Source organism: Alternaria triticimaculans (assembly GCF_023758025.1).
Source record: "Alternaria triticimaculans strain BMP 0046 chromosome Unknown scaffold_9, whole genome shotgun sequence".
Lineage (NCBI taxonomy): Eukaryota > Fungi > Ascomycota > Dothideomycetes > Pleosporales > Pleosporaceae > Alternaria > Alternaria triticimaculans.
Genome location: NW_026055966.1, coordinates 228497 through 253949, shown reverse-complemented (window position 1 = coordinate 253949; position 25453 = coordinate 228497). Strand labels below are relative to the sequence as shown.

The 25453-nt window shown below is 52.1% G+C and overlaps 12 protein-coding genes across 12 annotated transcripts; 5 read left to right on the top strand and 7 right to left on the bottom strand.

Annotated features, from left to right (window-relative positions):
* Nucleotides 1-342: 342 nt before the first annotated feature.
* J4E78_006523 (uncharacterized protein) lies at nucleotides 343-5331 on the top strand (the record flags this gene model as incomplete). Its single annotated transcript, XM_049367134.1, has 4 exons — nucleotides 343-346; nucleotides 451-1074; nucleotides 1284-3141; nucleotides 3906-5331. The coding sequence occupies 4 exons, from the start codon at nucleotides 343-345 to the stop codon at nucleotides 5329-5331; spliced, it is 3912 nt and encodes a 1303-aa protein (XP_049220881.1).
* A 792-nt stretch (nucleotides 5332-6123) lies between these two features.
* Nucleotides 6124-6816, top strand: J4E78_006522 (uncharacterized protein; the record flags this gene model as incomplete). Its single annotated transcript, XM_049367133.1, has 1 exon — nucleotides 6124-6816. One exon carries the CDS (start codon nucleotides 6124-6126, stop codon nucleotides 6814-6816), a length of 693 nt encoding a protein of 230 aa, XP_049220880.1.
* A 348-nt stretch (nucleotides 6817-7164) lies between these two features.
* Nucleotides 7165-8193, top strand: J4E78_006521 (uncharacterized protein; the record flags this gene model as incomplete). The annotated part of the gene is made up of 1 exon (XM_049367132.1): nucleotides 7165-8193. The coding sequence occupies one exon, from the start codon at nucleotides 7165-7167 to the stop codon at nucleotides 8191-8193; it is 1029 nt and encodes a 342-aa protein (XP_049220879.1).
* Nucleotides 8194-8818: 625 nt separating this feature from the next.
* J4E78_006520 (uncharacterized protein) lies at nucleotides 8819-9536 on the bottom strand (the record flags this gene model as incomplete). Its single annotated transcript, XM_049367131.1, is given in 3 exon segments — nucleotides 8819-9461; nucleotides 9506-9518; nucleotides 9533-9536. The coding sequence occupies 3 exon segments, from the start codon at nucleotides 9534-9536 to the stop codon at nucleotides 8819-8821; spliced, it is 660 nt and encodes a 219-aa protein (XP_049220878.1).
* A 922-nt stretch (nucleotides 9537-10458) lies between these two features.
* Nucleotides 10459-11217, top strand: J4E78_006519 (uncharacterized protein; the record flags this gene model as incomplete). Its single annotated transcript, XM_049367130.1, has 1 exon — nucleotides 10459-11217. One exon carries the CDS (start codon nucleotides 10459-10461, stop codon nucleotides 11215-11217), a length of 759 nt encoding a protein of 252 aa, XP_049220877.1.
* A 72-nt stretch (nucleotides 11218-11289) lies between these two features.
* On the bottom strand, nucleotides 11290-12231 carry J4E78_006518 (uncharacterized protein; the record flags this gene model as incomplete). The annotated part of the gene is made up of 1 exon (XM_049367129.1): nucleotides 11290-12231. One exon carries the CDS (start codon nucleotides 12229-12231, stop codon nucleotides 11290-11292), a length of 942 nt encoding a protein of 313 aa, XP_049220876.1.
* A 589-nt stretch (nucleotides 12232-12820) lies between these two features.
* J4E78_006517 (uncharacterized protein) lies at nucleotides 12821-14680 on the bottom strand (the record flags this gene model as incomplete). Its single annotated transcript, XM_049367128.1, has 1 exon — nucleotides 12821-14680. The coding sequence occupies one exon, from the start codon at nucleotides 14678-14680 to the stop codon at nucleotides 12821-12823; it is 1860 nt and encodes a 619-aa protein (XP_049220875.1).
* A 3413-nt stretch (nucleotides 14681-18093) lies between these two features.
* Nucleotides 18094-19279, top strand: J4E78_006516 (uncharacterized protein; the record flags this gene model as incomplete). The annotated part of the gene is made up of 2 exons (XM_049367127.1): nucleotides 18094-18244; nucleotides 18327-19279. 2 exons carry the CDS (start codon nucleotides 18094-18096, stop codon nucleotides 19277-19279), a joined length of 1104 nt encoding a protein of 367 aa, XP_049220874.1.
* Nucleotides 19280-19352: 73 nt separating this feature from the next.
* On the bottom strand, nucleotides 19353-20168 carry J4E78_006515 (uncharacterized protein; the record flags this gene model as incomplete). Its single annotated transcript, XM_049367126.1, has 2 exons — nucleotides 19353-19907; nucleotides 19959-20168. The coding sequence occupies 2 exons, from the start codon at nucleotides 20166-20168 to the stop codon at nucleotides 19353-19355; spliced, it is 765 nt and encodes a 254-aa protein (XP_049220873.1).
* Nucleotides 20169-20667: 499 nt separating this feature from the next.
* Nucleotides 20668-21428, bottom strand: J4E78_006514 (uncharacterized protein; the record flags this gene model as incomplete). Its single annotated transcript, XM_049367125.1, has 2 exons — nucleotides 20668-21207; nucleotides 21264-21428. 2 exons carry the CDS (start codon nucleotides 21426-21428, stop codon nucleotides 20668-20670), a joined length of 705 nt encoding a protein of 234 aa, XP_049220872.1.
* Nucleotides 21429-21727: 299 nt separating this feature from the next.
* On the bottom strand, nucleotides 21728-22316 carry J4E78_006513 (uncharacterized protein; the record flags this gene model as incomplete). The annotated part of the gene is made up of 2 exons (XM_049367124.1): nucleotides 21728-21877; nucleotides 21909-22316. 2 exons carry the CDS (start codon nucleotides 22314-22316, stop codon nucleotides 21728-21730), a joined length of 558 nt encoding a protein of 185 aa, XP_049220871.1.
* A 549-nt stretch (nucleotides 22317-22865) lies between these two features.
* Nucleotides 22866-24264, bottom strand: J4E78_006512 (uncharacterized protein; the record flags this gene model as incomplete). Its single annotated transcript, XM_049367123.1, has 2 exons — nucleotides 22866-23064; nucleotides 23117-24264. 2 exons carry the CDS (start codon nucleotides 24262-24264, stop codon nucleotides 22866-22868), a joined length of 1347 nt encoding a protein of 448 aa, XP_049220870.1.
* Nucleotides 24265-25453: the final 1189 nt, after the last annotated feature.

The window sequence follows — 25453 nt, the reverse complement described above, 5'->3', positions numbered from 1 at the left end:
TTAGAGATACAGTTTGCTAGAGTGAAGGCCTTGATTGTTCCCTGCAATGCGATCAAGCCACAGTTCTTGGGAGCGGCTGCATCGGATGGCATCGCGTGGTGAGGTGCATGCAGATAGTGAACGCAAAGCGCCGATCTTCCGATGCGAGAGGATTGGGTTAGTCAGCTTGGCATCAAAGGCCACGTGACAGCGTAGAGCAGTGGCGATGGGACGCGTCGCGTTCTTTGTTCTCATCCCACCTTGTGCATCAGCAACACAATATGACATGTCAACGGATCCGCCACCGCGTCCTTATCGGCTATATCCCGCCTATTGTTTCAGAGCATCACCTACATACAATATATGGGTGAAGCTCACTGCGGCAGATGTGCAAGCTCTTCGGTCTGAGAAAGACTTCCAAGGTAGCAGCCATCTTAACGAGTGCTACGACTATTGCTGACACATGAACAGCCCAGCGCATTTATTTTCATCTTAATCACCCTATCCGCTATGTCCGCATTGTCGGCGTCGTTGTAGCTATCGACGACATCAACCTCAAGTACACGGCTCTCACCATCGACGACGGAAGCGGCGCGACTATCGAACTCAAGATCGTACGATTACCTCCCGCTGAGAAGAACCCCGTCGATACATCCTCAGACACGAAGATCAAGAACTTGAATATCGTCAGTCAATTCGGCATCTTCGACGTCGTCGTGGACGGCGAAACCCTAGACATCGGCACAGTCGTCAAGGCCAAATGCCTCATATCCGAATTCAGGGGCGCAAAGCAACTGGACCTGCAGCGCATTTCTGTTGTCAAAACGACCAACGAAGAAGCACAGGCTTGGGCTGAGACCGCTGCGTTCAAGCAGGCAGTCTTGTCGCGACCATGGCGTATAACGTCAGCCGAGCACAAGAAGATCAAGCATGCGATCAAAGCGGAAAAGAAGAAAGAACAGGATAATGAGCGACTGCAGGCGGAATACAAAGTCAAGAAAGAGGAGCGACGGCTGGCGAAGGAGGCATACCTTGCGCAGAGGGAAAAGAAGCTTGAGGCTCGACGGCGGAAGGAAGAGGTTATGCTGAATAGCGGTGCGTTGATATGAAATCAAGGCCCCGAGGCCCGGCCAGCAGGTTGACGTAGCTGAGTGGATGCGGGGTTTGTGCGGCGCAGCACGTCGCCTGCATCATCATGGTGTCTCTGCCTAATCCCACCTCACAAGCTTTCGTCCAGACTTTCACCAGCTACGGACAATCTCAATCCGATCGATATCGCATTTCGAAATAGCTATCCCACAAAGTCATGGAAGATGCCACTGTTTCCCCGACTCCTCCGGACAAGCACTCAGATGAAGCGCTCGATGCTGGGAGCCCCTCCACGACCCTCGACACGCTTCAGTACGACCGCATAACACAAGATCGCCACATTCGAGTCCTCGACTTGGCTCCTGGCAGCTGGGACGAGCCTGTCAATTGCTTCTTAAGGACGGTTGATCTAGATGACGACGAACTCCACTACGAAGCAATTTCCTATGCCTGGGGCGACCCTACCGATCGCAAGACCGTGACATGTAATGGATGCGCCGTTAGCACAACACGCAACCTTTTCGAAGCCTTGCAGCGCTTTCGATATGCCGATAATACGCGAACGCTCTGGGCCGATGCGCTCTGCATAAACCAGGTCGACCACGACGAGAAAACCTACCAGGTCCGGCTGATGAGCTTCATCTACAGAAGAGCTGTTCGCGTGCTTGTATGGTTGCAACATGAAGACAATCAAGTAGTTCAAAATTCCCTAAACGTTATGTGCCAGTTTGCGTGCAAAGAAGATCCCAATGGCAAATGGGGAGACTTAGAAGATCGTGCATACTACCAGAGTTCGGAGCTCTACCAATGGCGTGGTGTCGCAGTGACCAGCGTCAGCGGAGATGAGCCAACGGAGATCGCTGATGCTGCGACGGACGCTTTGCGGCATATGTGCTCCTCACCCTGGTTTAGTCGAGGATGGGTGGTTCAGGAGGTGGCATTAGGCACCTCGGTGTCGGTATTCTGGGGGCACGCTGAAATCGACTTACGGCGGCTGAACGTTGTGTCTAGCGTTTGCATGAGCCTCCGTTTCCACAGGTTAACACGTGCGACGCTGAGTTTTCGACACCTCTTTGACCTGCGCATGTCACATCGTATCGGTTATTATCGGCAATCTTGGTTCACCCTGAGCTACATGACCAGGTTCTTTACTTTTAGTGAGCCAAAAGATAGAATCTATGGTCTACTCGGACTAGAGACAGTCGAATGTGACTCTACAAAGGGTCAACTACTCGTTGATCCCGATTACAACATCGATATTCTGGAATGCTATCGCAGAGTGGCAGTTAAGCTACTTTGCGAGTGGCACGATCTCAGAGTGCTTTCCTGGGCCGGACATAGACCTGGACCAACCCAAGATTGGCCATCGTGGGTGCCAGACTGGAAGCCGTCAGGAAACCACATGTTTCAAGATCTCGGAGGCTTTGCCCGAATTAAGGAAAAATCGAACCTCACTGATATATCGGACACCATGAGGAGTGGGAATCACTGTATCAATATCGCAGGTCTCAGAGTCGATACTGTACTCCGGGTGGTCGACGAACATGCGGACATGACATACATTAAGGATGACTCTTGCGGACCTGTACGCCTACAAGCCTTGCTAGGCTCCTTGGCTCATGTATACAGAGAGCCATGCCTTGCCTGTACATTTGGAAATCAGTCTAAATATCTACCGCTGCCCTCTTATCGCATGGAAAACCTTCTGGACAATTACCACGCGTTTATGAACAGAGATTTTACGCAAGACATGTACCGGCATGTACCAGTAGAATCGAATCAGGATGATCAACGCTCTTCATTCACACCAAATGCCGATAAGTTTTCCGAAACATGCCGGCGTGATAATGATGGTCACACCCTTTTCATTACCAGCACAGAAATGCTAGGTCAAGGGCCCGATAATATACTCCCAGGCGATGTTGTTGTCGTACTACACGGCTCTGCTGTACCTTTCGTCCTCAGACCTGCGAGCGATGGCCTCTGGAGACTTGTGGGAGAATGCTATGTTTACGACGTCAACGAGGGCCGCATTCTTAGGGAATGGGAAGAGAAAGGTAGCATATCGGAGAAGTTCTGCATTTACTAGACCGCCGGTACCAGAAAAAACTACTACTGCGCCTGCCAAACGCTCAATCGACCTCATTCTCTGAGTATGCAGACTATGCTCTTTCCATAAAGTGGGTATTTGGCAGCGATACTCTGGGCGTGGTGTTCGCTACCACAAAATCGCCCACATGGAGCAATCGCAGGCGTTTTCAATTGCATCGACAACATCCAACGCGGCTCGTTACGTTCAGTACGAGGGCTCAAAACATCATCGCACGATTAGAGAATGAGACGGTCACCGAACGCGTTGATTGAGCTGTGGCGTAGGAGGCTCTGAACGATGCGACGGGAGTGAGTTGCTACATGGCTTACCACAAGGACTATCGAGGCCTACGTGATGAAGAGGGGAGTGCTGCGCCCACTTTCAATCACAATCAAGTCTCGACGGCGAGCAACACAACGACTCGAAACTTCTATCGCAGCGCGATGTCATTTCAGGAAATATCACGTTCCGCAATCTAGTGCCCCGAAAGACGCACCTCATCTGCTACACGATCAATGTAGTGCGGTGCTTGTCCGCATGTGGAGAGACGTTAGGCTCCTCGTTACCTTCATTGTTACCACGGAGGTCAGTGCGGTCTTTCGTATATACGCCGTCTCGTAATTAATGCCTGGCGCCTATTTTTTCCCTTGTCAAATAGTCAACTCCTCGATCGTACTTTCTTGTCCCCCCTCTTCTGGTATACGAGTACTTGAGAAGTCCATGTTTAGCGCGCAACCGCTTACAGGACAGACGAGTCCGCCGCACACTACCTTCTCCAGTACATCACGATTCGCTTCTCCGACAAAATGTACGGCTGCGATGAATACTTCGACGAACACTTCGACGACAAACTCATTGGTCGCATCTACCGACTCCGCGATGACCCGAGTCGCATGTTCTCCGTCTGCCTATCGCCCCCTCCGTCATCGAAGTTGTATCTTACCTCAGATCAGTACAAGTGGAAGATGAGAGTACTGCCACCGCAGAAGAACGATCAGATGCTGCAAGTCATCAAGAAGACGATCACCGAGCTGAACAAGCAATATATGCTCTTTTGGCGCATTGGTCTGGAAGTGTCACACTTGACGATGAGTCCTCCCCTATGGCCCCGCCATCTAGAGGAGTACTCGATCAAGCTGTACGCTTTCAAGGAAAAGGGTCGAGAGTTTCCGATGGCTGTTGAGGCAACACTGTCTAGAGGCTGTCGCCGTTTGACCGCGGACACCATTCTGGTACGAAAGAAAGACGACATGAACGGACCTAAACCCGGCATGCCGCTGAAGACGTGGCTTCTGTCCCTGGTCAATTCTCGGAATAGCTTGGGTGAAGCTGGTTGGCAGCTTCAGCGCGGGTGGTGGGCTTCGAACGGTCAGAACTTCCCCATCATGACTTTGCCTGCCGAAATACGTTGCGAAATTCTCCGGCAAGTCTTGAGTGGCAATATCTATCCCGTCGCCAGAGAAAATCCGAATGTGTCAGGACCTGTAGTGTTTCTGGGAGCCAAGAACGGGAACATGCCTGTATATCATTGGCCTGAAGTCCCACCGGCTTCCCGGCCAGATCCACCCAACTATGCCATCCTTCGAGCCAGCAAACAGATCTACGATGAGGCCCTGAAAGCGGCGTGGGAGGGTACAACAAAGCACTTCGCGGATGGATTATGGCTGGAGAAGGTGCTAGAAGCACCAATTGCCCCATCTAACTATCGCTGGCTCACTCATATCCAACTCTCCATGAGTACAAAAGAATGCTTCCGATTTTTCGGGATTGACATTCACCCCGTCCTTCGATTGCCGCCGCTTGTACCAAAAGCTCGTTTGCTGCAAGGAATCGCTACCCTTAAGCACCTCGAAATCGTATTTGGATCACCATACGTCCCGTATTCAAACCCTTGGTATTCTTTTCCCAATCGCCCGCCACTTATACTGAAGTTTCCGTGTCATAAGATCATGGTCGAGTGGGCGCTGATCTTCGCCTTTCCATACCTCAAGCACATCCCGAATGTTCAGCTCGCAGGCTGTATCAAGACCTGCACAAAATCGAAATGGGAACACATCCTAAGCAATGAGTACTACTTGCGGAAAGAGAGCTTCAAGACTCACGGATACGACCCTGCTATGGAGGCTTATGAGCTGTTAGAAGAACAGCGCCCTGTGCATCGGCAAGTGTGAATTCCTCCGGTTTCTGACGCTCCTTGGACTGACCAACCGTGACAGGCCACCGATATGCTCGTGCCCTGCTTCGTGCTCACTGGGATGTCGTCCGAAAGGTCTGAAAGGCTTTGATCATGACGACTCATATGTACCGCCTGAACCATGGAGACCGCCGCCGCCACCGCCACCGCCGAAGAAGAGTGCGCCAGTTCGGCCAGGACAGCTCTGGTCAAAGGTGCACACAGTATGTCTACGAGCTCTTCCATGAGAAAAAGCTTCGCTGATATCGTTGTAGACTGAAGAAGATATACGGGACGACTAATCTCGTATCTTACTGGCCTCTTGTATTAATAGAGCGGCAGGACAGCGCAACATGAGTTGGTTGGTTGTTCACGTTGCACTATATCCGATGCTTTCGAGCGATGCGTATTCCTCTCTGTATCTTATTGTTGGCCTGTGTTAGTTAGCGCAGGCTGAGAAGCGGACTGTGCGGGGAATGGGACGAAGGGTTACTCAGGTGGGCAAGACACGGTACTCGGTACATGGCCCATGGAAAGACGTACAGCTCGTGATTGTTCGATACGGAATTCTACCTCTCTGTTCAGTGTATCTTGTCACATGCTGAGATGTGTTCCGAAGAAGTGTTTGGAAGGTTCTGAGATCATTTCCTTTAGGTCGCTGGATCAGGCGGGTAGGTTCACGTGGAAAGTAGGGGAAGCTGCGAATGATTAACCCTAGCAAACCCCAGCATTCTTAATAGCTGCGCGCACGACCAAATCTAGCAGTAAGAAGTCGGTCTAACGAGAAATCATGAGCGACGCAGCGAAGATATTGACGACAAAACTAAGGAAAGAGTTAGGGAACCTGCCAATATGGAAGGTCGCAACAACGCAGGAATGCATGGACAAAGGCGAAACGACATGGTTGATCAAGAGAAAGTATTGCAGCCAGGTCGACGACTATAACCGGTTTCGTCCACTCGCCCGTTCGGTACATCAGCAATGCAGAAGAGAGATCGGCAAATTCCCGGATGTTACGGTAGACGTTATCAAACGGTGGATTGACGAGAATTACTGGGATGATGCTCAGGTGAAGGCTGAGTACCAACGGCAGTTTCACAAGGCGCATCCCGAGATACGTCGGGCGAAGAAGTTACTGGCTGAGTTGAGACGTGATCTAGGAGATTGCCACCTGGTCGACGAACAAAACGTGCTCAAGTGGGTCAAGAAGAACTTAACGGACAAGCGCGTCGAAGACAAGTATAGAAGCGCTCTTGACAGGGCTGGTCCTCTCAACCGTGCGGAGGCCTTGCGGTATCGCTTAGAAGACGAGGGGTCGGACGAGCTGGTCGTATCGAATGCTGTCATACTGGAGGAATGTCGTGACAATTCAAACGACACCGCCGTTGTGGACGCCATTTTGATGAAATTCGACGTTGGTCAGGGACAAGCTGCAGGGGAAGATGTAGGTGGTGTACAAGAGGAAGGTACTCAGGAGGGGTAAATCAGAGTAGTCGGAAGACATGAAAAAGCATCAGTAGCAGCTACGCAGCCTTTTAGCGGAGTGAATATTGCAAAATCATGGCTGTATTTGATCAAAACTCTTTAGCTATACCTTGATCGGACTAGCGCACAACGCCCATTACTGCGATGTGTACCCCATAGAAAATACAGTCTATCGCCTGCGTGACGGTATTATAACGTCGACCTTACATTGCAGAACAGCGCGCTGTTTTGTAAGGCAATGTACATGCTAACGAGCCCTCCTCCCCGCCAAATCTCGGCCTCAATACCACCCTGCGACTCGCTCTCGGTTCTCTATCTCAAAGTACCACACCGCAAATAGCGCGCCATGGCCGTCAATGGCAGAACTGCCGATGAACCTGCGGTCACGCGTGTTGCGCTAGGAGACTGGAGCAGGGACGAATGTCTATACATCCAACTGCATAGCGAACTGCTCCTTGCCGTCGCGCACCTACCTGCCGCACCCTTTCATTCGATCAACGACATTTCTCAGTATGTTGGATACTGTCAGTACTTCGCTCTTCCGGACGCCGCAACCAGTGACTCTCTAGAAGAGACAGGCAGCGGTGTGGTAAAAAGCATCAACACCTTCACTGCCAAGCGGGACGAGCTATCTGGATGGGTCATGTGGGCTCTTCAAGCGACGAAGATGAAAGCTACATTCGACAAGAAGTTCCACGACGTCAAAGTGTCACCGGCCATGCTTCGGGAGTACCGCGAAATACGCGAGCGAATGGGCTTCGATACATACCTATACAACCCAAAGTTGTACCCCGCGCTTTGGTCGTTCCTCGAAGACGCTGCTCGCAAGCAGTTTCCCGAGTTCAACGGAGATACTACACAACCCGAAATCACACGAAACGTCGACACCGATGGTAGCGCCCACCTCGTGACCAAATCTGGACCTGTCGACGACCCGGCGAACACATCAGACCAGGAACTGATGGGCGAGGACGACACATCTGCCGCGGACAACGACATGAACTCCGGAGCGACCGATGAGGAAGAACAAGCAGAGCCTGGAGGCTTCGCGCAGGGCCAGGTCCGCGCTAGATGTACAGGCACCAACAATGACGGAACAGCCTGTCAGCGAAGAAGTCTAGATATTGAAGAGAAGGATCGTGCGAGCTGGCGATGCCATCTCCATGATCCGGAGAAGAAGAAGATCACAGCCGCGGCTCGCGCGGCAAGGAACACAGCGAAGAAACTAGCTGCGGCTTCGGAGCCCAAGAAGCAGAAGGGTGGTAACAAGGAAGGGGAGGGAGAAGATGCGAAGGCATGCGGAAAACGCGCTCGGAAGGCCGCAGCAGTGGGTGAGGAAGGAGCAGGTCGGGCATCCAAGAAGCGCTCAAAGTAAGCGCCATCATATCGAGAATGTTGTATCCACGGATGTCGGCAGAGCAGGCCCCTAAGCCGCTTCAACCACATCGATAAAGAAAGTTTGGATTGAGGGCGAATATAAGTGAAGGACAAAACGGGCAGTTGAAATATCGGCGGCGCATCAAGCCTGACGTAAGGTACAATGGAGATGAGAATAGCGAGGCGCTCATAGTGCATCTGGAGTTTTGCAGAAGCCTTCCGGCTTCGTGGTGTTTACCGGCTTGCGGTTCCAGTAGCAGGCCCTGTGTGACAATCGGATGAGTGAATGAAATGTCTGCAATTCAGCCTTCCTGTAAAATCACCTGTGGCTTTACGGCAGTGTCGTCAGCCGTTGGAAGAGCGGTTTGTTAGGGCGGCGAGCGATGAATGATGAGATACGCGGGTGGTAGGCGTGGGCGAAGGCTGGAGAGGAAATGAGGACAAGTTTGCAGCACGCTATGACATCATCACTATTCTGTGTTTCCGACGCGTCCGCGACGCGACAGCAACTCCAATCCCACCCTCCGACAGCACCAGCGCAGCCCCAAGATGGCATTCCCGCCGCCTCTCCATTTTCTATTATTTGCCATCTCTGTCTCCTTAATCCTATCTTTAGTACCCCTTCAAGCTTTCCACTCCTCTCGAAAACATTCTCCTCTCACCGCTTCTTTCCAAGCCACGATACACAATGGTTGCGCATCGCTCCAGCCTTGCTTAGTCTTGTGTATGCGAACACCAATCGCGTGTCGATGATTATTCCGGTCACGACTCCCCGATAGGACGACCGTTTCAGGATCCTCGTAGTGATCATTCGCGAGCATCGAATCTTGATCCAAGCCATTACGACCTCTCTGCAGCAGTATCTCTGCAATGAACTTGTGGTACTTGGGGTCTTCGACATCTACCATGCGATCTATGAGTTTACGATCGATGTACCACGTCTTCTTGCGAACTACAGTGCCAGCCTGCAATGAAATGCTACCAATTCGTTGCCAGAACTTGTTCCTGCTACTTGGAAGAAGTGTCACGGGTTCCGTGTCCGTATTCCTCACCAGATCTATAACTCCGAGACAGCTGTACTTGATAGCCATTGCTATGCAGAAGTTCGCGAATTGTTGTCCGCCATCAGAAAGAATCCGTTCCAACTTCTCCAAAGCGTTGTCGCCTTTGAGTCCTCCACCACGGGACACAAAGGCTTGACTTTCTTTAACGGTGACTTCGATATTGACTTTGTTGATCGTTGCATTGCGGCCGGCGCGTCCATACCTGTACATGACTGCGCAAAGAGCATCATTCAATAGGCGACCAACTGTCCCAAACTCCCTGGAAGTCTGGACCCATCCCCAGGCCAACAAGTCGTTCAACTCAAATGAGATATTGAACTTGTCGAGGTTGTTGGCATCGGCAACGGGTGTGTCAATCCATCGCAGGCGAGGCTCCAGAAATAAACCACGTTCACGAGTTTCAGGTCTATGAATAATTATCCGGAGGGCATATCGTAACCCCAGTTGAAGCGAAGATGAGCGCTGAAGCACCTCGGTACGAAGTTGACGTGAGGCCTGACAGAGGCCAGCAGCGTGGTGCTTTATGGGCCGAGGAAAGACGGTGGGCGAAGATCGATGATATATATCGTAAACGTCGGATTCGGATACATCCGCCGGCTGCGGGTTGTGCGTAAGTAGCAGGAGATCGACGATCTCATCGCGAAGCTCTCGGGGCAGGGTGAGTAAGGAAGCCATGGCTGCACAGTCTGACCGAAGATGGGGCCAGCACTACATTTATAGAGAGTCGAAGATGCGGAATTTTGGAATTCAGGCTGCTTCATTGGAGTACCAAGAGTTGCAATGCTAACGATGACTCGTAGGTAGCAACCCCTAGCGAGCCACTCACAGCCATCGCATTTCAGACGCAACCAATATACGAAGAGCTCAAAGGGACATCCAGGGCTTTTTTTCGCAAGGGTCTGCTTCAGTGTGTGGCACTATGGGGCGAAGTTACCATGGTACCGCCAAAGTCTTCTCAAGCCTCCATCTTTTCCGACGTTTTCTCCCACGTACCCCCAAAAAATATCGGTTAAACGCAAATTTCATTACGGGCAACATAGTTGTACGACAACCTCTTATTCATGCCTTCACTTACCAGAGCCATGGCAGACCGCAGATGGAAGTGCGTCTCAGCCAGTCGCTACGCCGTGCAAGTCTCGCTTTGCATGTTTGCAGTCTATCTTTCCAGCCTCATCACGCAGACGTCTACTCCCACAGTCATGATATGGGGTAGCGCGCCATACATCGGCCTTGTTGTCGCTTTCGGAACACGATTTGGCCCGGCCGATACGACTGCGTCCCAGACATACTGCGTCATTACTACGGTTGTACTCATGTACCTCGACAGAGCCGCGACGGCTATTGGCAAGACTGCCGAACCAAACTTTGAGGAGACTGGACTTCAGCACCGCGCTGTACAGTTTGCGCTTGCCTTCTTTGCCCTTTCGGAGCTGGAATATCACCGACAATACTACGCTACGAAAGCTTTCCAGAAATCCGATAAATCTTCATGGCGTTCTTGGGTCGCTGACGCCGATCGCACATTTAATGTCTCGAGACATCAAAGCGTATATTGGCATTTGGGATCTGTCAACGAAGGAAACAACAAAGAGTCTGAAGAATCATTCGCATCAACGGTGTCCTACATCCTACGTGTGCTCCTCTTCGACAGCCTACCATTCCACTTAGTCGGCGGATGCTTTAATTACGCGATCAACAGCACGGTGAATCCGACCCCTGCGAATGGTCGCCTGGCCATGCAAATGATCGGAAACTTCAATGTCTTCTTCAATACAAAGACTATATGGGGCGTCTACTTGAACCTCTGGGTACTGTCCAGGGTCGTACGACAAGCCAACTTCATCGCTGTTTGGGGCATCTTCCGAGTGTCATCTGGCGCTCTGGATTGGTGGAAAAGCAAGCGAATAACTGCGTGTCACGAGCATTACGAGAAGTTGCAGGGTGATCAACAACTATGATCAATAGGCGGAGAGCATTTTGAACTAGTGTAGTAATAATGCTAATTCATTGGAGTCTAATTGCCACGTATTTTACGCCAACAACATCTTCATAACATCAGCAGGCGTCCTCTTCGGCGCTGCGATCTCCAGCACCTCCTTGCTTGTCGTTTCCGCCTTCGCCTCGCCATTCCACGCCGATTGCGGAGCACGCTTGATAGAACCTATCACGTTCTTTGCCTGGTTCGACGCAGCGACCATGTCGTCTACGAAAGACAGATCCTTGAACTTGACGTCCTCAACTTTGGTGCCGATGTGCTTCTCGACCATCGCTACAACCTCATCGCCCGTGATATCCTCCGGGCCGTTGAGGACATACCTGCGCTTGTTGTGCGCAGAGGTGTCTTCCTGGAGTAGGAGATGCGCAGCAAAGACACCAACGTCATGGGGATCGATAACGCCGACTGGTCCATCAGCGCTCGCCATCGTGCGCAATGTGTGTTGCTTTCCGCCGTTACGAACAGCCTTGATCAGCTCAGCAGCGGGCATAAGCCAGAAAGTGGTGAACACGTTTGGCTGCAGTGATGTCCAGTGCATACTTTGATATGCGGGTGAGTCCAGCATGGCTTCAATGGCCCAGTGCGTACGCGGGTAGTAGGCAGGGCAGTCTGGCTTCACATTCGCGGCTGTTGTGGAGATGCGCACAACGTACTTGACGCCAGCGTCACGGGCTGCAAGGTGGAATGTCGATTCCTCGGCGAATTGGTTGGGCTCGTTGTGTGAAGCTATGAATGCGCGGGCGACATTGTGTTCGCGTAGCCACTCCGCGGTCATCTCGACCCAGTTGTATTCGATAATTTCGACATGGGGGAATTTGGCGAGTGCTTTGGCCGAGGAGCTGTTTGCAGATCGTGTAATGGCGAGGATGCGATAATTGGAGAATGTCTTGCTGGATTTGATGAGGTTCGAAAGGGTCTCAACAACGCTGCGGCCAGTGTTGCCTGTGGCGCCGACGACTAGGAATGAAGAAGCCATGATCAGGAAGGTGCAAATAAAGATGATTGAGTTGGAGGGCGTTGTTTCAGTGCAGGCTGATGATGCATGTTAATCGATCGAGGTATCTTCCTTTTGTACAAAGTTGCGGAGTGTGGACGACTCCGGAGTGTCACTAGTCGCGGAGTGTAACCAGCTGTTGAGCGCTGCGCGTTACATCACGCACCCGGATTTTGTCCGAAGTCTGGCCAATCAGCTAAGCGCGGAGTGGAAGCCGTTAGCATGATGTGGCGGGCGCTAGAAGAAGATGCATACTTCTCGCGACGACCAGCCAACGCTGAAAAAAAGAAAACGCGGAAGCGGAACAAGCAGAACAGCAGCAATTGCGGGTTTGTTAGTTATTGAATGTTGGAACAAGCAGAAACCAAAATCGCATTAGTACTACTCCACGAGGAGATCGACGACTCCACATAACGTCCAACCCCCAATGACACTGCGCCATCTAATGCGCACTTATATAACATTACAAAAATACAAAGACCAGCTCAGTACCCATAGGCCACCGTATGTCCATGCACGTGGAAAGCGGTTGCTGCGCTGAACGACTTGATGTCTCCATGGAACCTTCCACCTACTCTGCCTCTTCCTCGTCGCTATAGTTCTCGTCAACCACAATCTGACGAGTAGCATGAGTTTCTTCAACGATCGTAGTCTGTTCGATCGCAGTCTGTTCGATTAGACGACCTTGAGCAGCCTCAGCTGCGGAGTCTTCGAGCGCGGCTGAGACCATCTGCTGTTCGGCGTCGTCACAGTCTTCCTGTCCCATCTCTTCGTCTTGCTCAGCATCGTCGTCTTCGAATATCACCGATGAAGAATCATCACCATCGTCATCATTGTAGGCGCCGGCCAGAACAAGAAGATCCTCTTCGTCCTCGTCAAGCGCGGGCTGCTCAGCATATGGGGGAAATACCTTGGTCTTCGACTTCTTAGCAGGCCGCTCTTGGTCTCCAGAGTCTTCCGAACCATGGCGCTTGCGAACCAGAGGGCTACCGAACGCATCTTCACTTTCCGATTCCTCCACGGCAGCCTGCGACTTCTTCTTGTTCAACGGCTTCTTCTTGGCTGGCTTCTTAGGCTTACCACCCTCGTCGTCGCCATCGTTGCCGTCGTGGGTGTTGTCGTACTCCTTTAGTAGAGCCTTGTCCGGCTTCCCAAAGGCGGCCACCAAGCGCCCCGACGCTTCGAGTGCCTTGGCTTCAGGCGAAGGGTCGCCGCGCCATCTTACATTCGGTGGGTCTTCGCCACGATCGTAGCATGGTTTGTACGATGTGTACTGGTAGCGAGTGCTCTCTACTGTCCGACCATCAGAGAGTTTCCCGAAAGGAGTGGCTTCCCTGAAGTCCTTGCCCTTGAAGCGATCGTTGTGAAGCTCAGTCAACTCCCAAATGGATGCGTCGGGATTGTCCCGCATGAGGGAAGCCAGATATTCTCGCTCGATTTCCGACCACGGTGGATCAATGGTCACGCGATCAATACCCTGGTAACGGCGGTCGTTAAGAGCCTTGACGGTTTGCTTGTCATTCCAGTCTTTTGGTACCTTGTTATAGCAGTAGATGACCGGCTCTCTCTTGTGGGATGTAAGTTCGTTCTTATCCTTCAACCGCATGTCCATGAGTGGGATGGCAAGTAAGTCTTCTTGGTTCTTATCCTGAGGGAGCTGATCAATGTTGTCCGGCTCAACCTGGAAATTGTGCTTTGTGTCGCGCGAACCGCGCTTGTACCGGAAGCCACGATTCTCCCACATGGGAGGCTCAGTCTGACCCATGCTCTCGCGGGCGGAAGGCTGTTTAGGACTGGGCCGAGGATCACCTGACACAGGCTTTGCACCCCAGAACTTGCTCCATTGGTCCTTCGGAGGAACGACTATACTGTGGGTGTAAGAATCGAAGCCTTCTCCGACGGGCGGCTTTTTTGGCTTGGCCTTTGGCTCCGTGGCGGCGGGTTCCTTAGGTGTTGCGGTCTTCCTGGGCTTCTTCGGGGTAGCGGCTTTTGCGCCCTTCCTGGGTTTCGGGGTAGGAGCGGCCTCTTCTGATTCTGACTCGTCCTCATCTGTGGGTCCTCCTTCCTGCTCTTCGATGGGCGCGGCAGCATCAGAGGCACTGGATTCGTCGTTCGCACTCGCAGACGCCGCTTCAAAACTAACAGCCTTCTTCGCTTTCCTCGGCGTTTTGGGAGTCACACTCTGCCCGAGCTTCGAATCGGCGGGCTGCTTTGACATGTCGGGATGAGGCAGTTGCGTATCGGTGTGTTGGGTCGAGCCAGGTGGTGGAGTAGTTGTATCGAAAGCACAGATAGGTTCCAAGAGCAATTGGATGGGGTCGCGTGTAGAGTCGTTGAGTCGAGTGGCAGAGGAGGGAGCGAAAACCTTGCTTTGCGGGGTGGGAATGGCGCAATGGTAGAGAGTTGACGCGCGTCTGGATTGGGAAGACATAATTGCAGTGGGAGACGGGGCGCAATAAGTAGGAGGACGGGGCGCGGCCATTGTAAGGCTACGCGTGAAAGGTCGTTCTGGGGCGTGAGGAGGGCGCTTTGACATCTAGATCGCACAGTGTAGAAATACATCTTGCGCGTTTGGTGTCCTTTGAAAGTGAACGAAAGTTGTGCGCGGATCAACAAAGCCAGCAACAGTGTAAGCAAGCCCACCCGACAATGTCCCAGGCGGACAAAGGTAAAAGGGTATGACAATTTCTCCTCGCGCGCGCTCAACTAGGTCCTTCTATCGACGTCTTTCGAATGATGTGGTCATCTCGGTCGCTTCCCTTCACTATGCGGATAGTGTCCACGTAATTTGCGAGCAAGAAACCTTCTCAGCCAAGTACATGTGACTGACCTAGAGTGCCTAACGCACAATGCCACATAGCGACGTGACCATGTGAAAGCTCATCGCTTGGCGGTGCCTCCGATACCGCATTGCTAAGGCAACGCGAGGGAATGGTCGCGCTCCGCTGTTGCACGAGGTGAATGCTGCGCACATCTCCCGCGATCTGGGGCTTTCGATGTACCACAACCAGTCGGTTCAGTTTCTCGTGAAGAGTATTGAAGCCGGGTAGTAGAGTCATTGTGTGGATCAATGAACTATATCGCAAAATCTTGGCTCGTGAATCCTGTGATCTCGCTTTCTGCTTCCTCGCGCAAGCGACCATGCTCGAACTTTACCCACGTCTCGCAGCGAAGCATTGAAGCGCGCTATCATACCTTTGGCTCAGAACTGACGTATTAATGGAGAGCTGGTAAGAAACGCAAATGGCCGTACGATAACGGAAGTGTATATGCTGCTGCCGTGCAGGACATGAGGTTGGGGGATGACAACTTGGTAAAAAGGTGAAACTTTGCATAACCACAGATTTTTAATCGTCTAATTCGTAGCAGCGCATGTAATTGAACCGCTTGGTCTACATGAGAAAGCTGTAGTCGACAAATGTGACCACAGAGACAGCTGTGGACAGGAAAGGGGACGGGACGTCGGGAAGTTTGCCAATCGATAAGATTGTCCTAGCGCCTTGGCATACGTAATGACAGCTAGCTCGCGATCACGACAGCTTCGAGCCTCAGCTAGTTCAATCACTTTGATGTTGAGGTGTATTAAAAGTCTTCACACTGATTTAGCATTTGTCGGGCTTTGCGTACATTGTGTTCAACACTATCCCATCGAACCTGACTATTACTAGACGCTCACGGCAATCGGCGGAGTTGCCTGATGTCGATGCGCTCACATAGCACGTCACGATCATCACGTCTTCATGGGCCGAAAGGCGCAATACGCTCGCTCGAGCAGCCGATCATAGCATTCGACCAGAACGGTAATCTATCTCGCATCGCGGAATCAAGAGTGAAGGGTGAAGTGATTGCGACGGCGTCCCAAGAGGTATCAGAAGATGCCGACTAGGTTGGAATTGAAATGGTAATTAGACATTATAACACTGAACACATCCAGTCAACAACCTATGCATCCTAAGCGGTGCGAACACTATTAGAAATCAACAGCTACCTCAAAGTTCTCAATCTCCACTTCACGCCATGTTGAGCTCTCCGAATGGCGTGGCGATTAGCCAGGCCCATGCTGGGCGCAAGAGTAGAGCGGGATGTATCAGGACCAGCCCGACACCCGACTATCACTCCTTGATAGCCAATAAGGAGATTGCCTGCACTGAAGCAGGTGTGTCAATCGTGACGAGACAGATCGACTGTGTCAACGTCATTGACCTTCCTCTCAACCAACCGCGCTTCCACGCGGGCCTCGGGTTCCCAACCCGCGATCGATATCGACACCGCGGGACAGCCGACTAGCGGCGGCGGCTGGCGGTTTCAATGGTCCATGTCATGACACGGGTCGCGGGTTGGCGGTAGCTCGGTGTGCAATCTGTGCATCTGCCTTTGAGTTGAGGCTTGCCGGGCTGAGCGCATTCATGATGCGATTTCGTATGGTTGATGCTGCCTGTCGATGCTTGTTCGATCCGGGAATGAGATTGTGGTGGCCATAGCGCATGGCTTTGAAGGGCGGCCCGGGTCGATGGGGACAGGACAGCGACTAGTGCGTGCGACTATGCGAACGCTTGTACCTGCATGACGATATCATGTTTTGTTTTCAGAGACTGGCGTCGCTCGCACGGCTGCTGCTGCGTTGGGAGAAGCTGGAGAACCGCCGGTACAATGTCCTCACTCTGCCGAATAGAGTGGAGTCGCTTGGTAGTCCATCGTCAGGGAATGGGGATGGTGAGGGGACTTCGGGTACAGCTCGCTCGCGATGTTGGAGGTGCTCTTCGTCCATGCGCAAAAGGTCCGCTTCGAACTGCTCCATCACAGTGAGGGCTGGCGCAAACTCGGGGCTCAAGAAGTTGTTGAGTGGTGGAGGGACGGCCTCCTGGCTCGCAGAGTAGTATAGCTGGGGCCTCATGTTGTCGAAGGAGTGAAGATGTCGAAGATGTTGAGGATGTTGATGCGATGTGTAGCTATGGAAGAGATGCTGGCCTACTTTCCAGAGGGTCGCGTCGCGTTTATATCACAGTATCGCATGTCGTCATGCTCTCTTCCCATCCCACACGCGCTAAGTCGCGTGGCAGCTCCAATATCGTACCTGAACCCCACGAGCCGTGCGCAGTTTCAATACAATAATAAAATAAGACGTTCCGGAACGATCGCATGTCATCTTTCCCGATCGCATGTTATCTTTCGATCTAGTGGTCACCAGCATCGTCATGGCCTTGTTCCAGACGGTACCCCTGAGACTTCCCGCTTTCCGGGGTCGATCGATCGTAGCGCGTCATCAGGGATGCTGCATCATCTGGCAAGATCCAGGTTTCACCCTAGCAGACAGCACCGTGCGCGATGTGCAAACATTGAAGATAGAAGTTGTCGGTGGCTTCTTCCATGCGCTCCTGAATCTCGTGAGAGATGTCTTGGTGTTGTAGGCTGGCATCGGCTCGCGCTTTCCGACAACACCCTGCCTACCTCGGCTCATCGGGCGAAGACGGCCAATGCGGTGACGCTCCTCACGAACACCTCGATGACCAGCCGTGAGCACCCTATCGTCATCGCAACGACACATAGAAATAATGCCCATCCCCACACCTTTCGGCGGTTTTCTGCCCGCTGCTCGAGATCCACCATCTGCATTTCTTGCAGCTTACATAGCAAATCCAGGCCTTAAGTAGACGATACTGCCCGGGATGCCCACCCCACCCTTCTCCCAAGACCGCCGAGACTGGCTGAGCGAAATTTCTGGACTGTTTTCCCAGCGCAAAACCAAGGACGTTAAAAGCACGACATCTACGTCAACTGTAAACCTTAGATTCGGCAACCCCAAAGCTTTCGACTCTGTTTCAACTTTCAGTTCAAGATCTCGCGATGACGCCTCCACAAAAGATCAAGCAATGGCTCACGGGCCAGGACGGGCTCGATAAGCTCAGGATGGGCGAGGCGGAATGCCCGGCCCCTGGCGAAGACGAGGTGTTGGTTGAAGTCCATTCCGTGAGTCTGAACTACAGGGATACCGAAGGTACGTACAGTGGGATGTGGTCACACCTACTTTTGTGGCAGGGTCCAGACTGCCATTTGAACAACGCTAAATACGTGGACAGTCGCCATGGGCCTCTACAACCACCACAAGTCCGTAGAGCATCCCCCCGCTATTGTCCCATGTAGCGACATGTGCGGTGTAGTTGTTGCGGTTGGTCCAGTCTCCAACAACACTTCAGACCCCTACAAGAACCCAGCTTTCCAGCTCAAGGAAGGCGACCGGGTCATCAGTACATTTGCGCCGAAACATCTCAGCGGCCAAATCAAGGCCTCAGACATTGCAGGTGGCTTGGGCGGACCTGCGCCTGGAGTGTTGACGCAATACCGTGTCTTCCCCACGTATGGCGTTGTCAAGATACCAGATTATCTATCCGATGACGAAGCGGCTTGCTTGCCAATCGCAGCTGTAACCGCGTGGATGAGCTTGAATTGTATGCGACCAAATGGCGAGATCATCGGACCGGGCGAAAAGATCCTGTGCCAGGGTACTGGCGGTGTAAGCATCTCTGCAGCCCAGATCGCATCCGCAGCAGGCGCAGATGCTATCATCACATCTTCCTCCGACGAGAAGCTCCAGCGCGCATCCAAGCTTGGCGCGAAGACAACCATCAACTACCGCAACACTCCAGACTGGGAGAACGCAGTCCTTTCTGCTACCTCCGACGAGGGCGCTGACATCATCATCGAAGTCGGTGGCGCGCAGACACTTCGCAAGTCGTTCGAATGTGTACGCTTCGGCGGATTGATCTCTTGCATTGGCTACCTATCTGGCAAGCAAGATGAGGCTGGCGACAGGACAAACACGAACTTGCTGTGCCTGAAGAGGAATGTTACACTCAAGGGCATTGTGAACGGCCCTAGGACTGAACTTGAAAGAATGCTCAAGTTCTACGACGAGAAGAAGATTAAGCCAGTGGTCGACCGTGTTTGGAAGTTTGAAGAGGCTGATCAAGCGATCAAGTATCTGTTCAGCGGAGGTCACTTTGGAAAGGTAGTCATCAAGGTGAAGGAGTAGATGATGTTATTGGTGCGTTGTGAGTAAGAATATATTATAATTCAACACTTGCTATTCGCTACCTCGTGATGGACTAAGCGGAAGACCGAGCGCGCCGCTCAGCATCAACACTCGCACCCCACTTACGAAAAGCCCTAGTAAAGCGTTCAGTCTCCTCGACAGCCTCCTCGTACTCGTCAGCAACGACAAGCCCCTCATACCACGACCGCTCCGTCTCGGCCAGCACAAGACGCCACTCCTTCCCCTCCGCCAGCGCCCAAGCCAGACCGTGAACACCCAGGCGAAGCAACCATAAAGCAGCAGAGATCTTAAACCCCCACAGCTCGCAGTTCTCTCGGTCCGCCGTAGGCCAGTTCTCTTCGTGGTCCATTACAGCTTCAATGACACTGTAGAGACCTTCCTGGAAATGAAAGGGGAGGCGGTGCAGACAGTGCATGATGTTGCTTATATTGTCTTGGAAAGGCTTGCTCTCGTTGGACCATTCCCAGGCGCAGTTGGCGAGAGTCTCGAGCCCGGCGATCAGTGATAGGCAGGCGTCGCACTTAAATGTGCTGTTACAAGTCTGACGGCAGTCGGACGGGCGGAGGTGGTACCGGCAGGTCTCGACGGCGGTGACGTGCTTTTCGCCCTGTATCATGTCAGTTGGAAGGCTTGAACGTCCAAAGAGAGTAGTGCTAACCTTCTCGAAGAGACTATCCTCAGTGCGGGTGATCTTGATGATCTCGGTCCAGACATCTTTCGCAGCCGTAGAGGATGGTGCGGATGCCTCTGGGTAGTCGCCAGGGGATACGAGGACGAAGTCGTCCGTGTCTTCAACGTCGTCGACGAGATTCATAGGGCCCTTGCTACTGATGCTACCAGCAGTCTCTGGAATGTTGGAAGCAGGCATATTCGTCGCGATTGTGGATTAGTTGGTACTATGCTTTATAAAGAAGTTGTGGTGCGTTTCGAATCAAGGCGCGGAGCTGTGGGTCTGACGTGTTATATAGCACAAGAGGAGGAGCATACAGCTATGGAATTCCATTAAACAAGTGGGTCTGGAATAGGTCCGTGGACTTGGGGCTTTCTTCCAGAAGGAGAAGAGTGTGGTGAATGTCTGCATCGCACTCTCTCGCAATGTGCAGATAACCAGATCAGGCACTCATCTGTACGGCCATTCAGGGCACAGCGGAATAACGCCATCAAGCGTACTCGAAGAATATATGGTGGGGGATATCCTTGTTGGCTACAAGCTATAGCAACTATTTGTACGCAAGCTGACTTCCAAACCAAGGTAAAACTCGATCCTACACGCCTCCTCGGCTGAGGCAAACATCAAGCCCGGAGACCAAACATGACCAGTGCCAAGAAGCACATATTTGCCCTGGCCTTGAAGTCCCATCGACCCTTCAGTCGTCGTCTTCAGTTCGACCCTTCTTAGCAAACATCCCAGCCGCGCCCCTCCCCCACATCGTCACCTCCGCAGCAACCCGCCTCAACTCCATCTTCTTCTCTTCATACTCTACTTTACCCTCATTCACCACAATCCACGCCTCCTCCGCCCCCAACAAAATCTGCATCTCGCTTTTCCCCTCCACCCTCCCCAGCATTAGCCCCTCAGGCCCAAGCTTCAGCGCCCAAATGACCACCGAGATCTCGAACTCCTCGTCCCTAACAACCTCACGCTCGAGATTCATCCAGTCGTCTGTATCGAGTATGATGGAAAGAACGATGGAGAGACTGAGTTGGTGTTGCGGCGCTAGCATGTGCAAGTATTCTGCGACGAAAGAAGGCTTAGTAGGATTATCGGAGAAGATCTCGGAGCAGATGCGAAGGGTGTCGAGGCCGTCGATGATTGCATTCGATGTCAGGCTTGGATGGGGTTTGGATTTGGTTTCTATGGCGAGGATTTTGGCGTAGTAGGCAATGATGTCTTGTGCGCTTTTGTCCTGCGCGGAAGCGTTAGTATGCATGATTGAGATTTGAAGGGGGCTTGTATGCTTACTTCGATGGTTTTAGCAGTCTCGTCACGAACGAACACGTAGCTGCCATCAGGGTGCCTCGGCAGTGTATCATTGGATAGGGCTACGACTTTCTTTCCGTCGACGAGCTGGGTGAAGTCTTCTTGACTGTTATCGTCGTTCATGTGAGGTTTTCCTGGGCGCGGCATGATGGTCACCCTCGTGATGAGACGTCTGTAAAGTCTGTATGTATCAGCAGGGTTGAGTTACTACAGGGGGTAGAGAGTCCAGTGTTCTTCCTAGGCCGGCCATCGCTTTGGTATATGGCAGGAAGTAGGTCAGTGCATGGGGCGCAATTCAATGCCAAGATGATGCGATATACAGTATATTATTGAGCTTTCTCTCCCGTGAACTACCCTTTTGAACCATGACGTTAGGTTGTGCCTCCGTCCGGGCTCGCCACTTTAGGGAGCCGGCGAAAAACAATACATGATAGCCTACGCCAGACTCAGTCCTCCCGCTCCTCCTGAATTCGGTTATCTGCTATTCGTCTCGCATGCCGGGCTTTCTCCGCCACGATTCTTTGCTCAATCTTGCAAAATCGATCCCGTAGATCGAGCGTAGGAACAGTGACAACACAGTCTGTCCTCATCAGCAACTTGATGCCCGGTTATCGAATTTTGACTTACCTTCACGACGTCTGGCAGATCTTCTGCGTCGTTCTTGCCACTACTTCCTTCACCATTGGAAGTCTCTTTCTTCGTCGGTTCCTTGTCAAATCCCTTCCTGACACCACCATTCTGCGCTTCCAACTTGTCAGCGTCACTCTTGGAGTGTGCATCTTCTTCTTCTTCACGCTCTGGGAGCTCACAGCTCGAACTCGAGCCTTCGGCGACAGAAGATGCGACATCGCTGTAGGAATGGTAGTCGGCTTCTACGAACACCCAGCTGTCTTCCATTTCTTGATCTTCGGCGATCTCTTCGTCTACGGTGACGTCGTTGTCGGCGTTGAGTAAGCTTCTAAACGTGTCTTCACTGGGCTTGGTGATGGTGCTCTCTTCAGCACTGTTGTCGTTGTTGGCGGGAGGATGCTCCATTGAAGACATGTCTCAAACTATACGTTGGAGGATGGTGTGACACGTTAGAGAGAGAATTGCGTAGTCTTGTGTGACTGCGAGTTGGGTGACTGCGCTGCTGTTGAGTGGCAGTGTGAGCACTTCCATACTAGAGTGGCTGCGTATATATGCGCCTTGAGAGTTCTATACGGGATCGCGCCACTAAGGCGACATTCAATCCTCTTTCACTCATGTCAATAAGAAAGGCTGCGAACCGAATGAAAGCGACCCAAGCTTCATTATATCAACATTCCACCAGCAGTTGCTTGTTCTTCGAAGGCAAATGGAGCGCGAGTGAAGCAAGCGGGCGGTCGAGACATGGTAAATATGGCGAGCCACTCACGATCATCGCATCGCCAGTGAGACCAGGATAATACGACCCTCGTATGAATGAGAGAGACCAAGAGACGAAGGATTCAATCGTTATCATTAATGATGGCGAATGCACAAGATCATATAGCGTGGTGCACGAGGCCTCGGTCGTTCGCGACGTATGATGCTGAAAAACTTGATTGCAATTCTTCTTAACGATCATAACTTTGATGCTGCGCCCTCATCATATTCACTCAACTCTTTCTTATCGCAATCTCTGGGGCTTTCACCAAACTCTTTACCCTTGCGACATGACAGTTCTTCGGCGCTTTTCCACTTCCAGGCCGTATCTTTCTCTTCGCCGTTGCCCTTGCCGCTTAGTACGTTGCACATGTATGCGCCGGCGACGGGGAGGAATCTGAGGGGATGATTAGCATTGCGTGCGTGAAACGAAAGGTAAAGTTACTTACTTGTACGAGTGAAAGCTACCGCCAACGGCGAGGTACAAGTTGGCGAGCTTTTCATGTGGATGTCGACACATTAGCCAGTCTTCAGTTGGTGTAACGGCGTCGTAGCAAATTCGCCATCGATCTGGTCGTTTGCTGCGTGTCCAATCCGGCATGGCGTTATGCATGATCTGTGCGCTCTCACGCTTCAGCCTCTCAGGGACGTCATTCTGGTTCCTTCGAGATGGCATAGTGATTTTGTGGCCAGAAGGGGTGGTAACCGTGTTGATGACTTCAGTCTTGATGTCATTAATTTTCAGCGTCCGATTTGGTTGCGAGGGTGGGATAATGTCGACCTCTCCACCAATGACGATCACAGGAACTGTTTCGTCAATCATGCTCTGGGTGTCTTGTTCGTTCAACGTATAGTAAGCAGACACCCGTCCTACAGCGGTGATCTGGCGCTCGATGCGGTCTTGTTCCTGTATCTTCAAAGCATCCTCGATCGGCGACATCAGAGAGCTGGTCCATGCTCCTGCTGCCAACACGACCTTGTCGGCTTTCAAAACTTGACCATCTCTCAGCTTTACACCCGCTAGCCTACGTTGGTCGGCGCTCAGTAATAACTCCTGCACGTCTCCAGTGACCCTCTTGACGCCCAGCTCCAGTGCAACTTTCGTGAAGCTTTGCGTTGCTTTTTCTGCGTCGCACCAACCCGCTTCGCGATTGAAGTAGCCCTTTCCATATTCTTCGCTCTTGATGCCCTTTGTTACCGCGTACTTGTCCAGCTCTTGTGGTTCTAGATCGCGCGTGTAGTCACCCCCTCTCTCAACGAATGTCTTCCTTATCGCATCACCAAAAGTACCATCTTTTTTGTCTAGCACGACCCAGCCAGTCTTGTGGAAATGACCCTGCACTGCTATACTCCAGAACCAAAAATGAATGGCTTCGTTGGCGAGATTGCAGTAAAGATGTGAGTCGTAGTCGGTACGAATAATGCGATTGGTGTCGATGGCTGCCGCTTGCTTTTGCTTTAGGGATGTATTGCTATCCCAACGGTCGACGATAGTAATCCGCGATGGATCTTTGTATTGTTTGCCCAAATGATAGGCAGTAGACGCGCCAAAGGTACCAGCGCCTATGATAAGTACTGTAGGCTCACTGCTTGCCATATTGAACGAATAGTGATCAAACGTCGTAAAGCTCTCAATGATGTCCAGGATAATGGTGAGGCTTCCTGGATGGTAGATGAGACTGCTTGCGCTAGCGCTGCGGGGTCTTTTGCGGATCCGATGCCCCCAGCTTGCCCGAAAACGTGCATTGGCTCGCGCGATCGGGAAGGAACTCACGATGCCCAGGTACAACGCGTTCCGAACATGACGTATCAACACAAAAGCGGGCGCGTGCGAATGAGCCCTATTCTGTTCAAAGTTGCGCTGCTTTGACAAGTGACATTCTGGAGCCCCGGTTGGGCTTTGGCAATGATCGCAGTCGATGCGGGATGCGCGAAGCTTGCTTGGAGACCGGCGTTCGCGTCGCGACGTCGCGAGTATTCAGTGTCGCGGCAGGTGCAAGGACGACCGTCGCTAACAAGGTTTACGCGTTGCACTTGAATGTCACATCAATTGCATCGCCTCGAGAATGCAATTTAGTGGTTGAGACCATCTTAAAGAGTACGTCGCGATGGCGTAGAGGCATGGTGGCACATCGGTCGTGGAAAGTCGCTAACTAAAGCTCGAGTGTCATCGCTCCTTCCGAATAATACAGCTCACTTCCAACACTCAAAACCATACATCACGCGCGTGCTTGTCAATAGTAGCGGCGCACATTCGCGCATACCAATGGCAGCAGTTCAACACGAACGGATTTGTTCTCTACATGTTCGACCCATTTGCTGCGGCAGTTTTATTTGATCGTGCTCCACGCTCTCCAACCAGTCTCTTACAGGTATGGGCATCACTCACTCATCAATAGGTATTCATGACTCCCAAAAAGTCACTTCCAGTAATACGCATGCGCTGCGATAACACGATAAGAGAGAAAGAGCTGGTGATGGCAAGAGACATGGAGTAAGCCAGGGGCTGACCGCAGAGCTGGACTAGCCGGTTGCATCATCGGCAACGTGTCGAAGATGTCAAACGTTTAGCCTGGAGGCCTTACTCGGTTTCAGTTCTGGATATTCACTACCGACGAAGGATTCACGGTCCTACACCTGTTCTTCCAATGTAGAGGCTGCTTGCGAGATGCATTTCCTGGAATGGTTAGCGCTGGCTGTCTCGGCTAACCTTCCGAGTCAGACTCGAAGTATCTTTGGATACAAGTACGAACACAGCGCAGAGCTGTTACGCAGCAGAAGGCAAG